The sequence below is a fragment of the Sparus aurata genome, chromosome 8 (assembly GCF_900880675.1).
Source record: "Sparus aurata chromosome 8, fSpaAur1.1, whole genome shotgun sequence".
Lineage (NCBI taxonomy): Eukaryota > Metazoa > Chordata > Actinopteri > Spariformes > Sparidae > Sparus > Sparus aurata.
The window spans coordinates 36375211-36392398 of record NC_044194.1 but is presented as its reverse complement, the minus strand read 5'-3'; the positions used below and the strand labels follow the sequence as shown (position 1 = coordinate 36392398).

At 40.5% G+C, this 17188-nt stretch overlaps 1 protein-coding gene across 1 annotated transcript in view; it reads right to left on the bottom strand.

Annotated features, from left to right (window-relative positions):
* Window positions 1-17188, bottom strand: part of lrp5 (low density lipoprotein receptor-related protein 5) — a 104184-nt gene that overhangs the window by 63399 nt on the left and 23597 nt on the right. Inside the window, exons 2-7 of the mRNA XM_030425773.1 lie at window positions 14065-14265; window positions 13727-13943; window positions 10305-10373; window positions 10006-10134; window positions 3790-3986; window positions 3325-3456 (exon numbers count right to left, since the gene is read on the bottom strand). Coding sequence (XP_030281633.1) covers window positions 3325-3456; window positions 3790-3986; window positions 10006-10134; window positions 10305-10373; window positions 13727-13943; window positions 14065-14265 — 945 coding nt within the window. The remainder of the gene's footprint in view (window positions 1-3324; window positions 3457-3789; window positions 3987-10005; window positions 10135-10304; window positions 10374-13726; window positions 13944-14064; window positions 14266-17188) is intronic.

Sequence of the window (17188 nt, the reverse complement as noted above, 5' to 3'; positions counted from 1 at the left end):
ATGACTGTATAGCATGCATGATACTGAAATTTTCAATAAAAAAAATCTACATTTCTATAAAACCCAAAAGGACAGTACGTTATTTGTAATCAAATGCTGTACTCTGCAATGGAACATTATGCAAAACAAGAACAAAATCTCCCATATCTAAAACATGTCATGTAGCTTAGATATCAAAACACACATGGCAAAACAACATTTAAATGCTACTCCCTCTTTTATTCAACACTTTCACAACTGCCATCTCTCAGCATTGGCACAAATCAGATTTGACTTGAAAGTTGTTGCAACTTTACCTAAATGACTGGGGCGAGGAGGAATTAATGGAGGGAAAGAATGACAAGAAAGGAGGGAAAGCATCTGTGATTCCACTCTTGTCTTCGCTTGACTTCATTCTGAGACACTTAAAGATCCCTGACAAACAGATTCTAACACACACACACACACACACACACACACACACACACACACACACACACACACACTCTGCTGCCAGTGCAATAACAAACGCCTTCAATTTAACCAACCAAGCAAAACAAATTAGAAGCATGGACACAAAGACAAATGCACACGCACACACATACACACACACACACACACACTAACTGCTGGCTGACACAATAGAGCATTGTTGTGTTTATTGTCAACAGTGGCTAAGTGATTGGTTGGCATGCCTCATTCAAATGTAATATAATCACATAACACAGCCTACCAGACACAGACGCACTCTAGCACAGTGCTGAGTTTTTGCAAGAATAAGGTTCTATTGTTTTAGCATCGTGGGAATCAACATGGCAGCTGGTCAGTTAATGTCCCACCCCGCTAGCAGACAGGTCAGTTTGACTTGTTTTTCAAGCTGATACACTCCATGCTGCATCACTTCATTACACCAAACACGATGGCTATAGTTTTCGGCAACAGCAGTACTAATAACTCAGTGTATCCAGTACAAGGGATGGGTTTCAATAGAACGTTTCAAATATGTCTCCAGTATCTCAGGTGCTTATTCAAATCATTTATCCATTTAAGATGTAGTTTCCAACATGTATAAGTCATTACTATTTTGACCTAAAATACAAATCCCAACTTACAGTCCACTCCCGAGGCTCTGATGCAGCAATATTTCTCTGTTACTGGTCCATACTCTGTGGTCTCAGTGTCCAAAATACTATCTTATGTAGGGCTGGGCGATAAAACGATCTTGATCATGGTAAATGTATTTATACATTTATTTTCAATAGTATTTTTTTATTTATTTATTTTTTTTGAGTCCATTTTCCTCTACCCAGAAAACACTACACCAACAGCCAATTGCACAGCAGAGACACAAATGCATGTGGTTGATGCATGTTTCTGGCCCCTCCCACTCACAATAACACCTGTGTGTCGAGCCGTCACAAGAAAATGAGCAGTCCTACACGCGTAACAAAGTGCGAGAAAACTGACAAGACGAAGAAATTGAACTGAAGAAAGGTCACACCACTTTGGTTATTTGAAACTAGTTCGGCTATCTGAAGTTTGACAAAGGACAGACCAGCATTAGGTGGAAAATGTGTCAGCTACCACCAACCTCTTCTGTCATCTCAACAGGTACCGTCCCAAAGAGAACTCCGAAAGCACAAGTTTGCACTATAAGGCTAGCGTCAGCCTCCCCGCAAGTAGCCAACAGACCAGCACCACTGCTTCTACTAGTCAGACTTCACTTCGCAACCAACAATTGTCGCTGCTTTTTCAGCCATTACCCCATATGAGAAGAAACCAAAGCGATACAAACACATAACCACTGCAATTACGTACTATTTTGCTAAAGACACGATGCCTTTAAGCACAGTTGAAAAAGCATCAGCTGAGAGATGTCAAGCACTTCGTGACCACCGCTGATATGTGGTCTGGTCGCACGCCCAAACCACATCAGGTCTTACAGAACAGGGGTTCTTTCCTAAGGAGTATACTTTTAAAACTGTAAATTCAACATTATTATTGTAAAATATATATCGTGATAATTATCGACATCGATCAATATTAAAAAAACATATCGTGGTAACACTTTTGGCCATATTGCCCAGCCCTAATCTGATCTCACGAGTAATAACTATAGTACCTCCAAATTGTACATAAATTTAGTGCTTGAGTAAATTGTAAATGATCACTTATTGGTCTCCTGGATTACTAGTAATTGGTATCAGCCCTGAAAAAAACATCTACTTTCAACAACATCTCATGGTTCCCTACAAATAGGGACATCCCAACATTTTTCATTCGATTTATTTCACATGTATTTTGTCTTGGTTTTTATGTTTTTACAGCTCAGTCATTGCTTCTTTCTGCGTTTTAAGTGGAGTGTGTCTGAATGTTTCCAGTCCAACGTCTACATAAGTTAAAGTTATTAACTAATCAACTTTGAGATTGTGCTTGAATATACAAGGGACTAAGAAAAATACTGATAAATGACACAGAACATTTGACGTTACAACAAAGTGTTGGTTTTGTCACTGACAGTCAGAAGTCAGTAAAAAGTGTGGCTATGCCTATTGGACCGCCTCAACTGTGCTATATTCATAGCTTAATTATATAAATGTGCCTGACACAAACAGTAACCACAAAAAATAGCTACAGCTATGTGCTGAAGATCCTCCACAGTGACAGATACAACACTTGTAACACTGTCCACACACCTTTTCACATTAGGACTATTTACATTTAGGCAAATTAGGGGACGCTTTTGTCCAAAGCAAATTACAGTAATTCATACACTGATGACAGTGGCTGCCATGCAAGGTGCCAACCAGCACATTAGGAGCAGTGTGGGGTTTAGTATCTTGCCCAAGGACCCTTCGACATGCAGCTACGGGGATTCGAACCAGCAACTGTCTGGTTACTAGACGACCAGCTCTACCTCCTGAGCTAAGACCAAACTATAAATGAAAATGGCTCTCATGATTGTCAAAGCACCACTAGCCTCCCAGCCTTCCTGGTGCTGAAACAGACGATCTTAAAGTAATTCCTCATGGCTGGCTACAAGCTTTATGTCACTGTCCATGCTATAATGAGTAATAGTCAGTCAGTGTCCCCTAACCCACCGCATCACACACTGTGTAGCCACAAGTTGCTTTTGTCACTCTCTTGTTGTTATTTTAAATATGCTAAGAGGAAATGTTCTATCACAAGATGAGGGTGTAGTTAGCCTTTAGCAACTCATTTTAAAGCAACACCCAACTTACAGTATATGACTTACTAAAGCATTATTTATATTGGTTCTGAAAAGCAATCAATTACCAGTGGCTATTTGGTTTGTGGTCAAAATAGTGTAAATAAAATCCATACCTGGCTTGCATGTCTTTCCATCTGGTTTCAGCTGGACTCCAGTGGGGCAGGCACAGCTGTAGGAAGGTGGGACTGGAGAAAGTAGGCAGAGGTGACTGCAGCCTCCATTATTGTCACTACATGGCGTCCGGACTGCAGTGACAACATCATGAAGATGAGAGAAAAAGAGAGAACGAAGAATAGACAGGTGAAGGCGAAAATATGATTAGCTTCTCAAACTCCTTTAGTCTTTGTTATTGTACCAAGCTTACCAAGTAGAAAATGATATATAAGATATTAACATTATTGAAGAATGTGTCACATATTTACCTTTTCAAATGCTCTAGTTTATGCTACTACAAAGATTAAAGAATAATAATAATAGTGATTTATCAATCACACTACACGAGTTTGTTTGTCACCAGCTTTACTTCTGTTCTCATATTTACTGTACCATCCACATTAGTAAAAAAAGTCCTCACTCACTGTAAGGCTGTCGATAGGGCTCGAGGACCTGGATGTCCATAGGAGAGTAAATACCACTAAGGATCTCCCTGGCTTTGTCGCCGTTGTGTTTGTTACAGGCATGGATGGAGCGGGTCTGCCAGTCAGTCCAGTATAAGGTCTCCTCAGACAATGTTAGTGCGAAAGGATGGGTCAGGGTTCCCTCCACCACTGTTTCACTGCAGGACAAAATAAAAGTTACTTTAGGATGAGAGGAAGGTTTGTGTTTTCTGCTGGAAAATTCTATTTCTGAAATTTGGGACATTAAATACAGTATGTATTTAATTATATCTTAATGATAGTGTTGTTATTGACTATTTTATAAAATGTACACTATTCTTTGGAGCCAGCCATTTTGAACTGTTCAGGAGATTGAGCAACTGAACGTGTAAATACACACACTTGTTCCATTGTGTCAGTGTCTTCGATTATAACAAATATTGCACTGTAAAGTTGAGTATATTTCCCCAAATGACATTTGATTTAAATTATGAATAGTTGTCAGAAAAGAGAGAAGGGAAGGAAGTTTGTATACCTCAGCACAAAGCTCCAACAGCTGACCTCGACAAATTACAGAAGAGCAACTGTGAAGCTAACACTGCAGGCAAACTAGATGGACTTTAAACTGCTTTCAGACTTAGTTTAGTCTCAAAAATATAAACATCAACCTTCAGTCTGTTAACAGGACAGAGCTGAATAAAGTCTTGAGGCAGTTTTACGGATCCATCCAGACAACTGAGTGGAGCTCAACAGAATCAGCAGCTACTTTGTGCTTCAGACTAAAAGCAGCTAATAACATTTTCAAAGGTGTCGAAAAAGAGATTAGAAGAGAAACAACACTGATATTTAGCTACATTCCAGTTGCAGGGGTAAAGGGGGACTGGAATCTCAAACCTGACTCATTCATCCTAAAACTTGATGAGAAAGAAGCATAGAAGTACTTCACCATGACATTAAATTAATAGAAACTTTAATGAATTGTTTACCCACTGGAGAAAGACAGAGAAAATTGGAGAGGCACTATGTTTGAGGAGGGAGGAAATCCCCTCTGCCCAGAAGCATCTTTTGAAAATACTTTAGCCTATCTATCTCTCTCTCTTTGTGTGTATATATATATACATATATACATATATATATATATATATATATATATATATATATATATATATATATATATATATATATATTATATATACATATGTATGTATGTATGGACACACACAATATTGCGATATTAATCACAGTGTTCAGTTTTATGACCGGCACCACCCAATCGTGTGAAGGGCAAACGTGTGTCTGTTGACTTTGGACACATGGGCAATGTGTACGACTTTAAACTGTAACAGTCAGTGACGAACGCAGATAGATTTTGAACTGACCAACTTGAAGATTGAGTCCCACACACTATCCAACAGAGAAAGGTTAAAGTCCTGCTCTCAAGCAGCTTTCATTTTGTCAAGAGGGGCATGCTTTTTACCTGCCACCTTGTCACAAATGGTAGAGATTAAACCCTTGTATGACAGGTGTAGACTAAGGAGCATATCAATCACGCATCAGGCGCCTCAGGAAAGTTTGGTAGCTGAGAATGGAGAAAGTGTCTTGTTTGCAGGTACCTGAAAAATGGGTGTTTGGTAGGTTAAACTTTAAAGTAAGTTGTTCAAAGGATGCAAGGCTGTTATCAATCAAAAGATCCTTGAAGCACTTGCTACCTTTTTTGTCTCATTCTTGGAGTCAAGTAAAGACAGCAGGAAGAGATGGTTTGAGAGTATAGGGCTTGAAAGACAAAAAAAGTGAAAACCAAAGTGTTTTCTGAACTGAGCCCACACTCTCAATCTGTGCCTGGTAACCGGGTTATCGACTGGTTTAAGTCAGGGAAGTGGGAGTGGAGAGCCAAGCAGTGCTGGAATTGAGAGGTCCCGGCTGGAGCCCAACTCCATAGCCACCCATCATGGGCAGTCAACTTGGTTTTGAAAGTGAAACTGCAGCGTAATGCAACGTATATTAGCCGCCCAGAAGTAAAAGCGAAAATTAGGCAATGCCAGGCCTCCGTGAACTTTACTTAGCTGAGGTCGCTTGCCCTTCCATATGTAGGAAGATACGTATGACAGTGTCAAGTGAGTCAAAAAAGGATTTGGGGATGAAGATTGGTATGAATTGAAAAATATATAAACATTTAGGGAGGATGTTCATTTTGATGAATTAATTCAGCCCACCAGGGATGTTGACAGAGGTGACCATTGTGTTAGGCACTGTTTAACATGCATTAAAAGAGCAAGGAAGTTTTTTTTTAAGACACAGAAGCCATTGCATATACAGGGAAAAGCGCACTTTTGTGTAAATTCAATTTGTATATGAAAAACTGGCCAAACTAGGAGAGCAATGACAGCATAGGTGGTAGAGAGGTTGGGCTTACAATAAGTAGGCTTAAAGGGCACCCTTGACGAGTTCCCCTCTCCAAAAACCTCGCACAGCAGAGCAGAGAAGAAGTCTGTAGGGCGCCCGCCTTAGACTGATTCTGCAAGACTCAGTTTTGCCGCCCGCTCCGACCTTCCATGTCCATGACTTTAAACGTTAGCTCGGGGTTGTCTTCGCTGAGGCTGGAGCAGATGTTCACTGGCTCATTGGCCCAGGTCGTCCTAAGCAAGCTCTAGAGAGGCCAGGCGTTGGCCGCAATCCTCTACAGTGGACCGGACTTGGTCAAATTTGGTTTCCAGTAGGCTAAACGAGGTATCTCAAGTCAGCCGCTAGTGCCTCAAGGTGCTAGTCAGGTAGCACGGAGATAACTGCCATTGTTATGCTAGCCGCCGAGTCATCATTTACCACTCTTTGATGCCATTTTACGATAAAAGTACTTATGGGATAAGGTGATTGCACTGTATAACACAACGGTTATCGAATTAAGAGGTAAAGGAGAGAAAGAAATGAAAAGTTAGCTGGAGTGCAAATTCCGGTCCTGATGAATTCATTAGCAACCAACTGCAATACTCTGGACAGCTTCATGGGTACCGTTGGATGTACACCAAATGTAACGTTATGATTGTTGGACTGGCATAACTTAACGTTTGAGCAGGGAAGCGATGAGCGCTGACATTAGTTTAAGCTAGCGTAACATTAACGCTAACTCCATTTCCCCCTATATTAGTCACTATCCCAGGCTCTGTGTTGTTACGTCCTTGTCTCTTTGCATACGCATAATGTCCTCTTTTTGGACCTCTCTTGACCGCAGGAAATGCTCCAAATCCTCCTCCATGACTCGTACTTTTTGCTGATTCCCAAATGGCCAAGTGACCGCAAGCAACCAGCAAAGTGTTACAGCTTTTGCGGGATCTCGCAAAAATCTTTGCAAACAGGACATCTTTTTTTTCTTTTTCACCCATCAATTTCTTTCCCCCCATGTCCCTTATGGGGCTCCGTAGCAAACAGTTTGGCTAGATGATAACTTTATTTCTTCCAAAGGCTGATCTCTAGAAACTGCTGGATCTGCATCTGCTTTGCTGTCTAGTTTTGCAGTTTGTGCTGTGATCTATCAAATTAGTCTGAGCCACTGCAGCATCCAATAAATAACTAAGGGGGCGTGTCGGATTCTAAAAAGTCTTCCGTGAAGGCAGCTTTTGCATGTCCGAGCTGGTCAAAATCACTCCTCAGAACACAAATAACAGCACTGGGATGTTAGTTTGATCATGACACCAGTAGTTGATAATGCATCATCTCTTTGCGCGTACAAAATCCGTCAGAATTTACACACACCCAGATCTTCCGTTTGGATCAAAGCTGAACCAGGCCAAGGTAATAAAAACCCAGGTCTACTGCAGAGTCAATTGACCCGGGTGTGACCCGGGTGTAAATGCCTAGTTAACACATTCTCATTGAAGACAAAAGCCTAATCTTAGCGTGTTTGAGTGGGATTTTTAACCAGTAGAAATGGGGTAATAGTGTTTCTTCACACTCTGTTCATAGTGTTAGCTTTTTTTATGTTTTAAACCAAAATGATTGCCATATTGCCCCTTAAAGGTAATTAAAATCAAAAGAGGCACTTAGGCAAGTGCTGAAAACAAAATAATTAAAAATGTAAACAAGTTGGTCTATGAGATGCATGCATGTGCTCATTACATTTCATTACAATCTGTTCATCAGGTTGTAAATTTCATGTGTACAAGTTATATTTTGACCTAATGGAGGTCAGATGAGAGAACCATTAGGAATCTTCCTCTCAGGACCATGAATACCTACAGCACATTTCACAGCAATGTGATCAATCATTGTGCCTCAACACAGATTACAATTTTCTTTACACTTTATTACTATATATACTATACTAACAAGATATTTAGAAGCTTGTGCAGCCTTGGCGACAGTATTGTCTCACTCTATCTTTCAATCTAAACAGTCTAAACAATTACAAAAAGCATGAAGGCTTGTGAAGTGTGCATGAAGTGTTAGATTTGATCCAGGAAGAGTGGTTCTTTTCTAAAACACATTTAAGAATCACTTACATGAAACTGTACTTAGGCACAAGATCAAAGGAGTCTTGTATTTAGAAAATCAACACACAAGAAACTGGCTTTCATCAATCATCATTTCTAGTCCTGTGTGTGTGTGTGTGTGTGTGTGTGTGTGTGTGTGTGTGTGTGTGTGTGTGTGTGTGTTGTAAAAGCAGAGGTGCCTGCCAGTAGTGATGAAGGAAAAAAGAAAGAACAAATTTAACCAACTCCAGATTTCATAGCTCTGTTCAGCCGCTCTGTGTGGATATGTTTATGTGTGTGAAAAATTAATCAGCAAACAGGCAAATTATTTCATTACTCAAGCTGTCAGTTAGATTCAGATTAAAGCTTCCTCTTCTAACTGAGCTGTACATGTACATGGACATGTACATGTTCCTACTTCGACTCAGTGAAACAACAAAAAAAATAGCTGCAGGTAACAGATTGCAATTCATTAGCAATTGTTTCCAAGAGAATAGGTGCCTTTGCAATTAATTCTGACTCTCTGTGTTGCAAACTGGTGTTATGGGCTAAAATGGTCTATGGTCATCCATCTTTTAGATAAGATTTTTTGGGGCATTTACTGCCTTTTTTGACCACCAAACTATAGAGAGATGGCAGGAAATGAGGAGAGATAGCAAAATGGGTGGATGTGAACTGGGGTCCAGGTCATGGATGGCCCCTTATCCCTTACATTTTAAATCTTTAAAGGTCTGATAGGTCGACTGAATATTTCTGATGCTGTTGGCTAGTTGTTGCATTAAACTGATGCAGAAATTGAAAAGTTTATCTAACTTCAGTAGACATCACTCTGGAAACATTGTAAGTTAAACCACTGTAAGTAAGTGCCAAGAGAATTATGAAGACAGGCTGGACAAAGGCTGTAAGGATACAGAGAAAGAATGTAAGATGTGAAAAAAGGTTGATGGATAGACTAAAGGAGAGAGGGAAAGATTTAGCTGTGAGAGAAATGCACTGGGAGTGTGTTTGGAGCTATGTGTGTTCTGACTAGGGCCTCCATACCACAACTCTGTTTGTGTTGGACAACTCTTTCATACTCTCGCCCTCGCTCTCTATTTTTCTTTCATTCTGTCTGAACAGATTTTTTTTCTTTTCTCCTCCCCTTCTCTGTTGGAAAAAGAAATGCTGATCTTGAAAGTTTGAATATGGGACCCTGAAATAGAGTTTTGTTCAATAGCATTTACAGTATGGGTGCTGAGTGAGTCTGGTGATATTGTAGTTCAATGGTTAGATCACTTGAAGCAGTTAACAGTGTGCTGCCAACATAGGCAGGTTAAGAGTCATTTTCATCTCTGAAAGTATATTTGCTACCATCATTTTGCTGCTTTCTTAGCTTTCCCCAGTTATTTCAGTACCCACTTGCACTCAGATTCTTGTCATCTGGGGGAAAATAATTTATATCATCACCATCTCCTTTACCTGCTCAAGTTTTTGCAGCAGGGAGTGATGATCTGAGCCAAACAGACAGAGATTAACTAAAATCCGAGGCTGCAATCAATGCAATCAACTTTCCAAGGAGAGTTGGCTTATTGAACTGTATCTTCAATATTAGTCACCACTCTATCCATGTAAATACATTTGAGATTAAAGGTATTTAAGATGCAGCTTTTTGTTTATAATATGTATAAGTTTGCACACTTACTACTGTTTACAGTGATACTAAATTGACTTCCATACACACACATAAGTTACATACCGTGTTGATCCATCAAGGTTAGCTCTGTGAATGAAGCTGAGTTTGGCATCTGCCCAGTACAACTTCTGTTCCATCAGGTCAATGGTCAGACCGTTGGGCCAGTATATGTCCACATCCACTATAACTTTCCTGTTAGAGAGAGGCACACCAAATGATCACTGCAACTGGTGGTTTTGTTGAATTATTCTGGTAAAATTGTTTATTCTTCTCTACATTTACATGAACTGGGGACACTGTACTTTAAAAATATTACTAAAAGCAGAAGTTGGGTTTACTTAAGTGTAACATAGTTGTAGTACCTGTTGCTGCCATCCATACCAGCACGCTCTATCCTGGGCTCCTCTCCCCAGTCTGTCCAGTACATGTAGCTGTAGGAAGAACAGAGAAGGAATATGTCAATAATTCTAACACAAGGACACTTTGCAATTTAGAGGTGAGTGTGAGTTTACTGAATCTGAAACAGAGCACCTGTTCAGTGAGAATAAGGTTGTCGATCCATTCAAATGAGTCAGTAGCCCTTTTTTTTACACAGAGTCCCTACATTTTCACTGCAGCAACGGTTCACCAATTCTCTGCCGTTGTTTGTTCACACAGAGCCAAGCAGCTGTGGCGTAAAGACGAACCAGTGTGTAATTCACACAGAAAGCCAGCACCGCGGATCCTAAAGATGGGTGACGGTACACGTCATGATGATGACATCTGTGTTGTTTTTTTTTCAAGGTGTTTCCCCCAGTGTCCTCCTGTTAATCTAAACACATACCACTGACTGTTTATAATGAAATTGATGCAGTTTTAATGTGTTGTGCATGAGATACTGATCCACCTTGCATTCTGGAAAGTGACAAAGTAAAAGATTTTTATAGCTTTAAATTACGTAATTACATAATTGTCATCAGTAAACAGGACACTCTCTGACTCTCTCGCGGGCAGGGGAGCTCACCCAGCCATTTTCTGGGAGAAAGTCTCGGTCGGGGGGGGGGTTGACCATCGCAGTGACTTTTATCAAGACAGTAACTAACACAACACAATAGTGGAAGGAGTTTTTTGCCGGGGACAGACACTGTTTTTCGGGGAGAAATGTGACGAGGAGTCTGTAGGAAAGACAGGATGACAGACACTTCTCCACGTATAACTGCAGTATTTTTTTCCTCATGTAAGTTGCCAAAGACACTACAAGTTACTACATTACTGTTGTTTGGTCCTGCAACGTTGCTTTGAAGGACATTTGTCTTTATTTTTTTGAGTTAATTATCTGTTTACTGTGAACGCCAAAAGATCGACACTCCCCCGCTCCACGCCACCGGCTTATTCATTCACATAGGTTTGGTTCGCCAATGCTGCGTCTCTGATACTACCTCTGGAGCCGCATCAGGGCCGGAGCAAAATTTCAGTTTTTACTACAAAGCAAGTTTGACATTGCTAGGCTTATTTACGTGAGCTGGCTCAAGAAAACCTAAACCCCAGTCAGAGATATGGCAATTAAGACAGTGATTATCAATTTGATTTGTAAACCCCAGCTTTTCTCATGAGGGTCTGTGCTCTCCCATAAAAAAGGGGTTTGGTTGCCTTTTCCTTACACACAATAGAACGATCGTGGAATGATGAATGCCAGTAGAAAATGTTGATTGAGTAAATTCATAAATTAAAGAGTAACTAAATATGTGCTTATGTATTAGCATTGTACAGAGAAAAAATGTTTGATTTCAAACAAAGATATCGTGTGTTTGTTTTCAGGAGTGTGGTAACTATGTATTATGATATATGTGTGTATCATCTGAGAAGTTCAGGCTTTGCTGATCCAACAGGCTGTCTGTCAGAGGGAAGGGAGGTCAATGTGAGGTCAGACCTCAGAGAGAGGAAATTGTGCATAACAAGCCCTTTTTAGATAGAAAAGGCGGCACATTTGCTCCAAGGTAAGGACGGCAATGTGTCGGCCTGTCTTTCTAAAACGGAGGCGTAATATTCCTCATTTTCCAAAAGCCGCCTCTGAGGTAGGCGTAAACATGTGACGTGACGTGAAGCTCAAAGTTTTGCTGTGAACAGTGACAACGAATTTGTCTTCAAAATAAGAGCTTTACATTGCACCCCATTGGAGTTTAGAAATGGGTTCTTAGCAGGGGGCTTTTAATTTGAAAGTAGCGACCGTCCTTAGCCAGCTGACACAACAACAACCTAACACAACCAAACAGCTACAGAGACCGAGGAGACGCTGCATCTCCTGGATCTCAGCAGCTGTCCAGTTCATCTTAATGTCCGTGGATGAAGTGATGGATTGACTGCTGTGATCAGCTGTTTCCTGGTTTTAAAACTCCCCGGCTGCGGGTCGCACAACAGTGCATCTTATCGACATCTCCGCCCACCTCACGCATAGGCCGGCACATTGCAGCCTCGGATTTAGATAGCAGGCGAGGCGGAAATAAGCGTACCCTCCGCGACAGAACATCGGCGGACCAAAACAGACCCCTGATTTGCGGGCCTCTGTCTAAAACCGCGGACCGAGCCGCCAAAAAAACAGTGAAATTGGCGGCTTGGTGCTCTGTCTAAAAACGGCTACAGGCTCTCTCTTCCACCATCATCATTGTCATCATTGCACAGTACACCATCAGATCAATAATACTGAGCTAACCATGCATCGTTTACACTATCATACACTTTTTTTGATTCCATACTTATTTAAAAGACTTAGGTGGATAGGGTGCAGTTTTGGATGTACAATATTTATCTAGGTTTTGCGGTATCAGTGATGAAACCATCGCTTTGAAAAATGCTGACACTTTTTGACTATTTGCGCTTTCCTTTTAACAAATGTAACAATGCAATAGTAGGGAAATATCAAACATCCACAGTAACTTGATGGACACTCATGAAGATGCTGTTTTTATTTTGTACTTTCATAAACTAGATTTACATTGACTGAATGTTATACTATCAGCTCTACAGTTTCACTGTGAGCATACATAGCTTCAGTGGAGAGTACAATCACAGAATGATTAAATAAAAACAAGACTCAAAAAACTTAAAAAAAAATTTATTTTCTTTCTTTAGTATCTCTTTAAGAGTTTGCCTAGCTTGCATAGAGTTGCTTTGCCTACATTAATACATTAGTACACTGGCTTGCTTCGCCTTTCTGTTTCTCTCTCCTCTCTCTTTCTCTCTCCTTTCGGTTTGCAACCCCATCCGCTTTCATTGTCAGCAGAAGGTTTTATAAAGTTGACTAAAAACATACTTACCCTTAATACTTTTTTCAACCACGGATTCTTTTCTCAAAACAGCAGGTGGGACGTGTATGGAGCTTGCTGTTACTTATGTAGCAGATCAAAATCAACTTGCATTAAAAGACATGGCAACAACTCACTTGTACTTACAAGTTTGTACAAAACAGCAGCATAAGTAGGCCTACATTAAATAAGAGAGGTCGAATCACAATCATTGCATTTACAGGAGGGATGTAAAAGCAGTTAGCATCTCTCTCTGTCTGCAGAGAATGTGTGATTGACAGTAAATTAAAGAGGAAGAGAGAGGGTTGATTGTCCACTAGTCGATAAATCGCAGACAGCGTGGTTATTTTAGACAAATAAGAAGGTATATACTAAGTATATTAGTATAAAATGCTAAAATGGGTCACCAAACATACTACCCAACATGAGCAGTTGATGTACTAAATGTGGGGACAGCCAAAGTAAGGTCTATGTGTGGGAAACACTGAGTGTGTGTTTTTTACCATTGTGCAGGGTTGAGAGCGATAGCCCTGGGTTGGTCTAAGTCCATCCAAAACAGGACTTTCCTAGAGGTGCCATCCAGGTTGGCCACTTCAATCCGATTGGTCTCTGAGTCTGTCCAGTAGAGTTTTCTTCCCAACCAGTCACAGGCCAGCCCATCAGGACTGTCCAGCCCTGATACTACCACAGTCTGACCAGTTCCAAGTGCCTCTTTAAGAGCTGCAACCAGAAAACACACACAGTGTGAAACTTACAAAGTCACAGCTACAGCTAGGTCTTTCTGAATAAATCCTTCACTAAGTAGATAAAGAAAAACACAGGCAACAGAATGGAGTCTTACAGTTGGATGACTGATTCCATTGCGTCTGTTTAATGGCCTCCTCACTGACATCTGTCCAAAATATCAGGCCCTCAGCATACAGGAAGTCCACCGCTGCTGCATCCTCCAGGTCACTCACAACGATGGCTGACTCACCCCGAACGCCCTCTGTATCCACCAATCGTACATCACGACGGTTAGCAAAGAGGAGGAGAGGTGTGCCTGACAAAGAAAAGTTTTTCTCAGTTAGATTTGTAACATGACATTCAATACAAACCAAGTTGTACAGTTTCTTACCACAATGAGAATACCTGCAATACATTTCCAAAATACTCCAATTGTGTATCTCACTCACATCACTCTTTTTGAATGGTGTCATTGGCTGAACGCGTGAAAAGTTAAACCCATCTGCAGCCAGGCAACCACTTGCCCATCCCATCAATATGACAATGAATTGATTATGGAATTATAGCTGAGTGCTGCATTTCTGGCACTGACAAATTGGTTCAGGGTTGCAATGATTCTGATAGTAACATGAATTGAAGAAATTGTACTAAACTGATCTGCTAACAGAAATGACTGGTCTGGCTTCCCTAACATTTGACATGACAATCTGTTTTTTTTTTTTACTAACTGCAACTATTTTAGTGAAGATGTTCTAACTGCCTCAAAGTCCTATGAAACAGGTTCTTCTTACCATCAAAATATAGATTCTGATTACTTATCCCAGGGGTTTATAGTCTCAAGATGAATTACTTAATATTTGTCTTTTAGATGGGAAATGGTCAATTTCCCAGAGGCAGAAAGCTGAATCACATCTTTCCGTGTTTTTAAAGCAAAGACCTGATTCACCTCAGCAAGTTTCGGAAAGTTACAAACTCTGTTTTTGTGTTGTTTTGTTTTGTTTTACAGAAAATAGACTTAATATGTCTAAAACGGCTCAAAAGTTCATCATTGCTGTTGCCTTCTTTGACTGAGACTAACATTACAAACATCGCAGACAATACAATCTGCAGACTTGCAAAACTACACTGAAGGACTATAAGAAGACTATTGTTTGACTGCATTTCCATTTGCATCATAATTCTTGCATAAGAATAGAATAAACAGAAAATGTTCTTTCTTGGACAAAATCCCCATTTGCAAACCATTTAATTTGATCATGTTCATATCAAAAATGTGTATGAAGTCAGACTGAAATATGAATTTGTTAATTCATCAAGGTGATTTTGACCTTCGGAAATACTATTGTCCAGTCTTCCAACCCCATCTAAGAGAAGTTTAGTGTCACTTATTTTTATTTGTTATGCTGATCATTAAGCTGATTGTTTAAAGGCCTAGTATATCCTGTCAAATCATTGCTTCTACACCCTAACCATGCCACAGTCAAGTTCACAGCAAGTCAACAAAATACCAAACATGATTTGGCAATATCAAAAGCAGCTTGCACCAGACAGGATTTACATTTAGCAGACGCTTTTGTGCAAAGCAACTTAAAGTACCGTATTGACCCGAAAATAGAATGAGGTTTTTTCTGTGAAAATAATGTGAAAAAGTGGGGTCGTCTTATAATCGGGGTCTAACCGTTGACACATGCTGATAGTTGTCTGGGTCGCTACACGGCCGTAACGGCAGAGGGCGCCAGCTTATTGTAGAGACGTCACTGACACTGTGGCTGCGGTTATCTGTCAATCACAGCGGAGAAGAAGTGACAGGAGATGAAAAATGGAGAGACGCGGTGATTTTACGGAGCAAAGTGGATCAAAAGTGAGGCAAGTTAACAGACATCTGAGGCGGAGCTATGATACTAATTTCAAGATAATGGTGATCAATGCAGCGGAGGCGCCAAACAACTGTCAGCCAGCCAAGAACTATGGAGTTACGGAGTGTAACGTCCGAAGATGGCGGGTCCAAAAAGACCGTCTGAAAACGCTAACAGTAAGAGAAAAGCTTATCGTGGTCCTCTAAGCGGCCTCTAAACGAATTTTGGTTATCAGAGTCTTTTTCTGAAGATTACTCTTGAAAAGAGGGGTCGTCTTATAATTATATTTGGGTCAATACGGTAATTCATACATTCATACACTGATGGTAGTGGCTGCCATGCAAGGGGCCGGCCAGCACATCAGGAGCAGTTTGGGGTTCAGTATCTTGCCCAAGGAAACTTCAACATGCAGACCAAGGTAATCGAACCAGCGACCTTCCTATACCAATACGCTCTACCCCTGAGCCACAGCCAGCCAGTACTGCAGCTAGCTTACGGAGAAGATATTTGTTACAGTGACAATACTTCATTCATGGAAATGTTTAAAATAACTGAAAGCATGATTGCAACTCACTGGCAAAAAGCCAAACCATGCATTGTCAAATCATAAAACCTCTGATATTGTTGCCATTTGGCAGCCATTCGCAGAGGCAATCAAAAAGAAAGAAGACAAGCATGGGACAGTGGAAGATCTTCCGATGTTTTACATTGACATCTCTGTACTTGAATGCTTCATACACTGAAATGAAAAGACAAAAACAAGTTGGACATCATAGATAGGAAATCTTTATATTTATTTATCAAAAGGGCAGCTAAAGAGATTTTTGGGATACATCAGGGCCCAGACTCCAGAACCCAAACTGTCTGTGTAAGTTGTGGAATCTGGAACGCAGAGATCTTTTCCTCCCACTGTTCGAGGCAGTAACTGTCACAGCAGCAGCCACAGTGCTGTGACAGCTTGTGGTTTTGGCCTGGCAGGGTGGCAGAGCTGCTACGCTGTGGTTTGGCACAACCATGCCTACTGTAATCCCATAGTATTAAGAAACACTGTCTCTGTCAGTGTCTGCTGTCTCAACACAACACACAGTCCATGAAAGACACAATATAACAATTATTAAATCCTTCATTTTATAATATTGGACATGCTTACAGTCCTATTAACAGTCTACACTAGCATACTTATATGATCACAACTTGCTGTTTCTTGCTTTTCACTCAGTACCAGGACCGTCTGGTGACAAGTTGGAGCGTTTGGTAGTTCTTGTAGTTTGTTTTTATAAAATGTTGCTAGTTATATACTAGTACCTAACAGAAAAAACTCAAACACAGGGCTGGGTATTGTTAATTTGATCATCATACGGATGCTGTTATGATGTGTAGTGA